This window comes from Ursus maritimus (genome assembly GCF_017311325.1).
Source record: "Ursus maritimus isolate PB19 chromosome X unlocalized genomic scaffold, ASM1731132v1 scaffold_X1, whole genome shotgun sequence".
In the NCBI taxonomy this organism is placed as follows: domain Eukaryota; kingdom Metazoa; phylum Chordata; class Mammalia; order Carnivora; family Ursidae; genus Ursus; species Ursus maritimus.
The window spans coordinates 106,965,970-106,976,239 of NW_024423319.1; the positions used below are offsets into that span (position 1 = coordinate 106,965,970).

The following is a 10,270-nucleotide window of genomic DNA, read 5'->3' on the forward strand; positions in this document are numbered from 1 at the left end:
GCTCTCTCTTTCTAAAAAAAATAAATCTTAAAAAAAAAGTCTCCTCATTATGACTGGTTTCCTCATTCCAGACGCAAAATCAGTGAAGATTTGACTGTTTTTTTTTTTCAGTGAGAAGCAGGGGAATAAAGCACTAGTTTAAAACTAGATTATCTGGGCACGAACCCCACCTAAACCATTTTTAAGCTGTATGACCTTGGGATTACTTAAACTCTTGGAGCCTCAGGTTCCTCATCTGGAAGATGAGGGGCAGTAAAAGCAGATACAGGACCATTGTGAGTATTAAATGAGTTAACACATTAAAAGCACTTAGAAGAGTACCAGATATCCAGTTAAACCTCAGTAAAAGTTAGCTACTTTATTATTATTGCCAGATTTTTAAAGCATAAAACCCTTACCACTACAGTCACACTAGGCCCATCCTGACCACCCCCCCCCCTTCCTGGCCATCATTGGTATCTTTACCTCCATGGGTGCGGATACTTACCTGGGGGCATTTACTGATATATTTTAGATATAAATCATCATCAATAATAAAAAGAAAAAAAAGTGGGGGCACCTGGTTGGCTCAGTCAATAAGCGTCTGCCTTCAGCTCAGGTCATGATCCCAATCCCAGGGTCCTGGGATAGAGGCCACATCAGGCTCTTTGCTCAGCAGGAAGCCTGCTTCTCCCTCTCCCTCTGCCTGATGCTCCCCCTGCTTGTGCACACTCTGTCTGTCAAATAAATAAATAAAATATTTTTTAAAAATTAAAATAAAAAAGAAAGTGACACCTATCTGGCTCAGTTGGCAGAGTGTGAGACTCTTAATTTCAGGGTCATGAGTTTATGCCCCACATTAGGGGCAAAGTTTACTTTAAAAATAGTAATAGGGGTGCCTGGGTGGCTCAGCTGGTTGGGCATCCAACTCTTGATTTCGGCTCAGGTCGCGATCTCAGGGTCCTGGGATAGAGCCTCACATCAGGCTTTGTGCTCAGCACGGTGTCTACTTGTCCCTCTCCCTCTGCTCCTCCCCCCACCCCGCCCCTGCTCACATGCTCCTGCACTCCCGTGTGCACGTTCACACTCTCAATAAAAATTTCAAAAAATATATTAAAAATTAATAATAATAGTAATTTAATAAAAATAAAATGTAAAAGAAAAATATCAAGTAATACTTTAGACATCCTTCCTTCCCCCCTCCCCACCCACACACACCCCTAATCTTCTCCTGTCACTTAGGCCATGAGCAAACAGATCAGAGTTTGTTACCATGGGACAAGAGCATCATCTCTATTTATAGTAACAACACATCATGGATTCTTTAAGGAGTCATTTTCATATCTTGTGTATAACTTTCCACAAAAGCAACCTGTTAAATGTGTAGCTAATATGCTGTATTTTTTAATTATACATGGTCTTCTAAATAAGATTTAAAAAATTAAAGAAGGTGTCTAATAAACAAGGTCCTGATTTTTGGTTCTGAAGACTGAGGAGAGAGAGAGAGAATGTTAGTGTAAAAGACACAAAATGGTACGCCCAGGACATATTTCGTTTGGCCTCCAAAGTATCGACAAAGATTTAAAATCTGGAAGATTTCATATAAAAATCCCTATCTCTGACTTCTCTCAAGAAACAAAGAAACACAGTTTAAAACACACATACACACACACACACACACACATACACACACAAACAGAAACCTAGCACAGCAGGCATCCTGCATGAATACAGCCTGAGCTGAATCCTAGATAGCATATTCATTTCTATTCACCACTAATGTGTCCCAGACACCAAGTTCCAGAGGCAATTACCTCTCATCATTGCACATGCCCTGGTTTTTTGCTGATACCTAGCCAGCCTTACTTCTGTGTATTATTTAATGTTACTGCCTGTGAGGGTATTTGATCTTGGAACCCCTGGCTTTCAGCTTGACCAAGTCCTTTGCAAGTTCAAGGCACTGAATGACTTTAACTTGTAGACTCTACTCCACCCAGTCTATGAGCCAATGAGAAGCAAGATTCCCAGGTGCTAACCGCAGAGTAGCACCTGGAATTTATCTCCTCTACACTGGTACACCAGGGAACCTGAAACACCTTCACCAAGTAGCAGCCTGACTCCAAATCCTGGCTCCCAAGCCATGAATCCTGGTATGGCTTGAGTCCTTTCCCCCTGATATTAGAGCCCTCCATGAAACCCAAGGTCAGGGACCGATGACCCTGCCCTCCCAAACCTGGCTATGAGCACCCTCTCACCCAAGGACTAATCCCCAGCACAATGAAGGATCCTTCTTCAATTCTTTAAATGGGCACTGTCCAATATGGTAACTACATGTCCAATATCATAGCCACAGTGGCAAATAAACACTTGAAGCGTGGCTAACCTGAAGTGAGATATCCCATAAGTATAAAATACACACGAGATTTCAAAGACTTAGTTTGAAATAAAGTATATAAGCTATCACATTAATAATTTTTATATTTATTGTTGAAATGATAGCATTTTGGGTATATTTAGTTGAACAAAATATATTAAAATTAATTTCACCTGTTTCCTTTTACTTTTTTAATGGGGCTGCTAGAAAATGTAAAATTACATATGTGGCTCATATTCAAGTTGTTTTGATTAGTGCCACTGTAGGTAACAAAGACAACTGTCCCAAGAGTTCTGCAACTATTCTCACTCCATGGCCTGTCCTGCAGCTAGTCCCAAATGGGTTAAGGTCCTGTCCCACCATCAAAAGGCACAAGATTCTTCCAGATGCCTCTTTAGGGGGCTTTGCATTGAAGAATTCTCCTTTTTCTATGTGCTATTCCCTCCCATTTCTACTTAAATCTGTAAAACTCCCATAGTTATGTGTAAGTGAATTAGTATGAATGTATATATGTGTGTGTGCGGGTGTGTACACACACACACATGTACACTTGCCTATGAGAAGTGGAAAAGAAATAGCAACTCGGAATTGGGTGTTTTCCCCAGTGAAAAGAAAGAGAACCCTGGTTGGTGGGGGGGGCTTTCTCCTCTACAAAGGAAACATCAAAGGGAACTGCTTTCTCCTACCCTCTGTAACAAAGGATGACAAGCAGAGGTAGTTGGGCCAAATCCGCCGTTAAGAGACTACAGAAACAGATACTGAGGATAAGCAGGAACTCCCTTGGAGGAACCTAAGTACCAGTTGTCAAAGGAAAACTAATCAGTTCATAGGGAAAAAAACCAAGAAGCCTGGAGGCCCCTACATAGGGTTTGACAAAGTCCATTTAAACCAATTTGAACAAGGAAATTTTAAATGATGTGAAAAATTGAAGCAGTTACTTGCACTAATGCAACAGGCTTTGGTAAACGAAGTACTAATGTTTGAGTCAACAGCCTACCCTGCTCACATGAATCGCGAGGGTTGGGATTCTGGCGGTAACTGTTTGCAAGCAAATGAATGACGCAAAGGCCTTGCTACTCCAACTGTGGTCCCTGGACCAGCAGCATCAACACCACTTGGGAACTTGTTATGCAAGTTCTTGCGTCCTAACCCCAACCTAAGTTTAAAAGATCCTTGGCAAAATGCAGTGAGATTTTGCATTTTTACAAAAAGATCCTCATTTGATTTGTGTACACATTAAAGTCTGAAAAGTACCTGAAATTTAACCTTCTGAATGTATTCATCCGCTTAGCAATCTTTTTTGTAAATAAAACAATGGCAGCCTTCCTTCGGAGTTAGAGTCTCTGGAATTTGTCCCACTGGGGATCTTTCTGGTTTTCTTTTTCTTTGGGCTGTAGTTAATAATACAGAATGTTTTTCAAGTAAATCAGTGGTTCCAGGTGGTTCTTGGATGAGAGCCCTGTAACAAGGCTATAAAAAGCCAGATATTTCTCTTATAAGTTTCCAACTTAAGTATTCCCTGAGGCAAATAGCATCGGCTTAAGGGACGAAAACAATTTTATGTAAAATAGATGAGTATCTGTGTAACTATCCCACTACCTCCATGTCCCATGTATATCAAAACAAGGGGGAGAACTGCCAAAATCAATTTTATTTTAGAATATTACACCCTAACACATGAAAAGGGGACTTTCACACCAAAACTGAGAAAAACAAATTAATCCACATACCTTTCATGTTACTTAAAATTCTTCTAACTGCCAAAAAAAAAAAGAAACGAGAAACAAAAAACCCTGTCATGCCTTAATTGTTTTTATATCCTTCCCAAAGCTTATAATGTTACCACCGTGATTATCTCATAAATTCTCAATCCATTTACTCTAAGCAAAGAGTGAAAGAAAACACACAATGGGAATATTGAGCATTCTGAAATAAGACATTAATTCTCCAGTGGAATTATTTGCAAGAAGGGGACTTGCACGTTCAAATATAGTCTCAAACTTAGCAGAAAATTCCCCAAATATCAAAAAAAGAAAAAAAGAAAGAAAAAAATTCAGGTAAATATACTTAGATTTAAGGTATTCCAAGGTAAACTTCTGCAAATACATAGTTATGTGTTACCTACTGTAGGCGCCAAGGGCTAGCTGCCTCAAGATGGACCACTTTGGCAAAATTATTTTCAGTCAAAAGCAAACAAAACCCTGCGGATTCAGGAAAAGTTCCTTACCTCCCCCTTTAGCTGCCTAATTACATTGGAAAGGAGAGCCTGTGCCTGAGGAAGAGAGCTATTAACAGAGATTCCTCTGTTAATCTGTAATTCCTCTGTAATCTCTGTGCAAAGCAAGGCCAGCTATTTTTCCAAACATCTTCTCTCACCTTCCTGCAAATGGTCTTCCTCCCCTTTGTGTCCTCACACCCCACTCCTCCTGAGCTCAGGAGCTCATATAAGCCCCATGCTGCCAGTCTTTAAAATTTCATGCTTGTGTGGATTCTCCATATGCACAAAGCTAAATTTGGTTTTGTCCTGTTGATCTGTCTCATGTCAATTTGATCCTTTATCCAGCTAAAAGGACCTTGAGGGAGCCTGGGTGGCTCAGTTGTTTAATTGTTGGACTCTTCTTGATTTTGGCTCAGGTCATGATCTCGAGGTCATGAGATCAAGCCCTACGTCGGGCTCCCTGCTCAGTGCGGAGTCTGCTTGAGATTCTCTCCTTCTCCCTTTGCCCCTTCCCCTGCTCATGTCCGCAAATGTGCGCACTCTCTCTCTCTCAAATAAATAAATAAAATCTAAAAAAAAAAAGGGGGGAGGACCTTGAAGGGCATAGGAAATTCTTCCTCCCCAACAGTATTAACACACAATACCAAACAGCTCATACTATGTAGCAGCACATAATAACAACCATGTGAATTATCGTGACGTAACAGACTTTACGTGTTTGCCTATAAGACCAGTGTTTGTTGAGCACCTGCATCCAAGCTGCTCATATATTCTTACCTGAATGACTACAATGGATCATTATTAGTGAAATATACCTAAAACATACCTCTTGGGCATAGTGATTATTAGGGACTGATTATTTTTGAGAAGCTACAGACACAGGGGACCCTCTCAAAACAGAGTCGAAGTTACCCTTTTGTGAGAGAAGTTAACATTTAGGAGGGAAATCTGCATTGTAAAGGTATCTTCCTCCCTGTATCAGGAAAAAGAGGATGACTCTCATCTCTGGAAACTTTGATCAACGGACAAGAGCATGGACTTAAATCTGCATAACAACCTTACCTTTTGTCTACTGTGCTTTTCCTGGTAATCTCCCAACACTGGCCTGCCTACCCCTGTGCCCACATCTTCTCATCTTCTTTTTCCTTAGCTGGGGATAGTAATTAAGGTGGTGGCCTGGGCCATTTCTGGGAGTTCCTCAGTTTTCCTGGGTCTCTCCCTTGTATACAGGAGATATGCGCCTTATTAAACTTGTTTGTTTTTCTTTCATTAATCTGTTTTATCACAGTGGGATCTCAAGAACCTAGAAGGGTAGAGGGAAATTATTTTTCCTCCCCTACATTAGTTAATTGTTCCTAGATATTTTGCTTCATGACACTTGTAAACTATAATTCATCACAAAGAAAATACACACCAAAAAATCTGCACCATGGCTAAATCCAAATTTCTACTTCAAAATATAACCTCTCCTCTAATGCAGCCGAAACAAATGAAGAAGAACATACTGTGAAGGTGAGGAGTCTTTCAATTCATGACCTCCAACCTCATCTACACCATTACTGCCTCCGGGTAACCCCTTCCTCAGTTTACTCACTCTCCCACTCCCCTGGACAACTATTTCACACCTTCTCCTGTCTCTTCCAACCTCTATCCTCAAGCCAAGACTCACACCCTACTGCCTCCTTTATGTCTTCAACTGGAAGTCTGATAACCTCTCAAGTTCAACACAACCACAACTAACTTTCTGATCTCTCCCAAATCCAAATCTGGTTTCCCACAGCATTCCCTTCTCAGTTAACAGCAACTTCATGCTTCCACTGAAATCAGACACAAAGCTCTCACTCTCAGATCCGTCACTGAATCTGTCAGCAAATTATTTTGGTTCTACTTCAGAATCCAACCCCTTTTCACAACTTCCCTGCTACAACCTGGTCCAAGCTATCATCATCTCTCACCTGGTCCCTCCAATGGTCTTCTTTTTTTTTTTAAGTAGGCTCCACACCCCGAGTGGAGTCCAACACAGGGCCTGAACTCACAACCCTGAGATCAAGACCTGAGCTGAGATCAAGAGTCAGACGCTTAACTGACTTAGCGTCCCAGGCGCCCCTTTCTTTCAATAGTCTTCTAATTAGTCTCCCTGATTCTGTCCTTGACTCCCTCCAAACTCTTCTCAGCACAGCAGCAGGGTGATCCTTTCAACATAAGTCAGGTCACATCAGGCCTCTGCTCAAAAGCCTATATTAGCTCCCCAAAGCACTCAGGATAAAAGTCCACAATGGCCCATAAGGCCTTACAAAATGCCACCATCCCTATTATTGCTCTGACTGCAGCACCTGCTTCTTACCCTCACTCACACTGCTCCAGCCACATGGTCCTCCCTGCTATTACTTGAGTGCCTCAGGCCCATCCCAGCCACAGGCCTTTTTGCACTAGGTATTCCTTTGGCCTGGAACACTCTTCCCCCAGATAGCTGCCATATCTAATTGTTTCACATCCTTCAAATCTTTGCCAAATGTCATCCTCACAGTGAGGCTTTCCTTGACCACCCTATTTAATCCTATAACCTGTCCCACACACCCTCACCTTCCAGCACTCCCAAATCCCTTCGACCTCCTTTTTCTTTTTTCCAGGGTCCTTACCATCTTCCAACATACTCGTCTGTCCCCCCACCCATTAGAATGTCAACTCAGAGAGGTCAGGGATCTTTTTTCTGTGCCTAGAACAGTACCTGACATATAATGGGTGTCCAACAAGTATTTGTTGAGTAAATGAATGAAACTAAACCTCATGTTTTATTAGCAGATAGATCTGGCTGGGCCATTAATGCCATTACGGCAACTACAAATTACCACAGATCAGAGGTACAGGAAAGCTCATTATACTGCTCATTCCATTTTTGTATATGCTTAGGAATTTCCAAAATAAAAGGATTTCTTTTTAGGTTAACAACAAAAAATAGACACACAGTATTGTCTCTGAAATAAATGTCACACTTCTGAAGTTTCCAGAAAACAGCATAAGACAAGTAGAAAAAAACCCTGCATTTTATTTCTATTTCTAAACCACTTAATAGTTGTTAAATATATTACAAATCTCTCCATCTCTGGGTCTCTAACTTCCTCATCTCTAAAACAAAGAAGCCCGACTAGAAAACCTCTCTCTTTTGTAATTACAACAGTCTAATAACTAATCATTAAATTATCTAGGCCCTAGGCCTTCTTTGTTCCTAAGCATTGACTTTACACAATGAACTTCTACAGGAGAAAGTCAGACTCTGGGTGACATGATTTCACGCTTCTTTTCTCATTTCCAACTTGTCTTAATTTTCACAACTGTATTCTGGGTTTGAGTTTGTAGTTAATATCGTACTGCAGGAATTCCTCTCTGAAGCTGAACTATTATCTAGCTAGGTTCATTGCTTCAAGAGCTGGAGGGCTGACCTGGTGGACTGCCATGGCTCTTACCAGCTGGGGAGCAGCACTTACCATCTCCTTCTTGTCTTCCTGGAAGTGCACATCCACAAACATTTTCCCAACAACATAAGGGAGGGCACTTTCGATAAAGTTTACACATTTGTCCCATTGAGGCAACAAAGTTGTAGTCCCCTGAATTACCTGTGGGAGATAATTGATCCAGATTGAGGTTTACTTGGATAAAACCTATAGCTGAAAAAAAAAATCACACCACCTGGAGAAAACAGGCTACAAAACATGGCACACCCCAACCCATATACATGTGTCCAATGGTAGAGTTGACAGTGAAATCAGATGAAGAAATAAATTCTGATTCTTCCTAGTTAGACTTAAAACTGAATGAGAATATTCTGATGGCAGAAAATAATATATTTATCGTTTCCTTTCAATTTTCTCCATTAAATGAAGGATTAGGACAATGGCACAGCTTTTCTGCAGTTAGCAGGGAAATGTGTGGATGCTGTCCCATACAAGTGTCTAGATAGCATTTAATATCCATTGGGAACTAAAGTTTCACTAGGAAAGGTCTAGTATCAATGGGTAATCAAAGTTGCTGCCCGAAGAGGGTTTCCTTGCTCTGGGTAGTACATTCACAAGTTCAAAGACAACATGGCCCACCATGAACAACCAAGAAGAATATTTACGTCATATCGTAGCAAAGGACACACCCATAACCAAGTAAAAAATGGATGAAAATGTTTTTCCCATCTGTCCCAATTAAGCCATTACAAGAAAACATTTACAAACAAGTAAGGTTCCAAAGCAGGACTTGGAAGGCTCAAAGGTTTATTCTTGTGATGAAAGCAAAGAAATAAACAGTGTTTAAAATGCCCTTGGAGGATGGAAGTTCAGCGCTCAAAATGCAAACCAAAGGCAAGCAGCAAGGCAGGGAGGCGCTGAGCACAGTGAAGGCGCCACGTGCACCACAGTAGACCCAGGCTGCTGGCACAGCACACACGGGGTTAATGCTGAGATTCATCTCTTCTTCCTTCCCCTGCTTTCTGGCAACACAACCCCTCACAGACAGAAGGAATCAATGTATTTTTTAAATCTCTAGGGAAAGAGATCCTACAGCTATCTTTGGCAATTCAATGTTATATTTAGCACTTTACACTCAAGAAACATCCCCTCATACCTAACTCTCCAATTTTCACACACTACTTCTTACACCATTCTCTCTTATTCTCTTCACAGTAGGGCTGAAAAGCAGCTGGGTACTATCTTTTATGTGATCCGCAGGAGTTAAAAATACACATACATATATGTAAATATAAATATATACTTATATATGTACATACATATATATACATGTTATATGTATGTGTTTATATATATATATATAATCCACTTATTTTGTAACCTAACCCTTTGATATGACCTCAATAAATATAGCTGCTTTATAGTGTTCTCTATAAAACTCAATAATCCAGTGACTTTGAGAGCCAAAATGTATCCAAAATAACTCTTACTGCTCCATAGTAATGACCCACCAAAAACTCCTGTACTCCCCTGTTTCTCTAATAACCGAAACAACTGTTAAATAAAAGCACTGTTATAAAATTTGTCATTCACTTCTAATTGAGAGAAAAATAAATTTAAAATACCTTTTAAAAGTCACAAAATATTTAAAATGAAAAAAAAAACCCAGATAATCATTAGGCCCTTATTAATGGGAAAATTACTCAGACAAAAGCTTGTGAAACAAAGGCAAAATAACACCTGTGTGAATGAGGGAGTGAAGTAAAAATCAAAGAACCAGGTGAGGGGGAAAGAAGCAAAGTGTTTCAGGCAATAATTGAGCCAGGTTCCCCGGGGAGACTAAATTTAGGCCTCTTCAGTCTAGCAGAATTGGGATAAACTCAAAGACTGAATGAAAGTCAAGATAAAGTTAAAGACAAAATTCTATCCTTAAATTAAAGATGAAACTTTACCATCTAAAATGTATATTATGCATATTTTTATTTTTTTATTTTTTTTAAAGATTTATTTATTTATTTACTTGACAGAGATAGAGACAGCCAGCGAGAGAGGGAACACAAGCAGGGGGAGTGGGAGAGGAAGAAGCAGGCTCATAGCGGAGAAGCCCGATGTGGGGCTCGATCCCAGAACGCCAGGATCACGCCCTGAGCCGATGGCAGACGCTTAACCGCTGTGCCACCCAGGCGCCCCTATGCATATTTTTAATATTTAGAAAACTGAAAATGAAAAAGAGTTACAAAAATAGAT

At 40.4% G+C, this 10,270-nt stretch overlaps 1 protein-coding gene across 1 annotated transcript in view; it reads right to left on the reverse strand.

Moving 5' to 3' along the window:
• Nucleotides 1-10,270, reverse strand: part of PHEX (phosphate regulating endopeptidase homolog X-linked) — a 205,415-nt gene that overhangs the window by 126,291 nt on the left and 68,854 nt on the right. Inside the window, exon 11 of the mRNA XM_008696482.2 lies at nucleotides 8,057-8,185. Coding sequence (XP_008694704.2) covers nucleotides 8,057-8,185 — 129 coding nt within the window. The remainder of the gene's footprint in view (nucleotides 1-8,056; nucleotides 8,186-10,270) is intronic.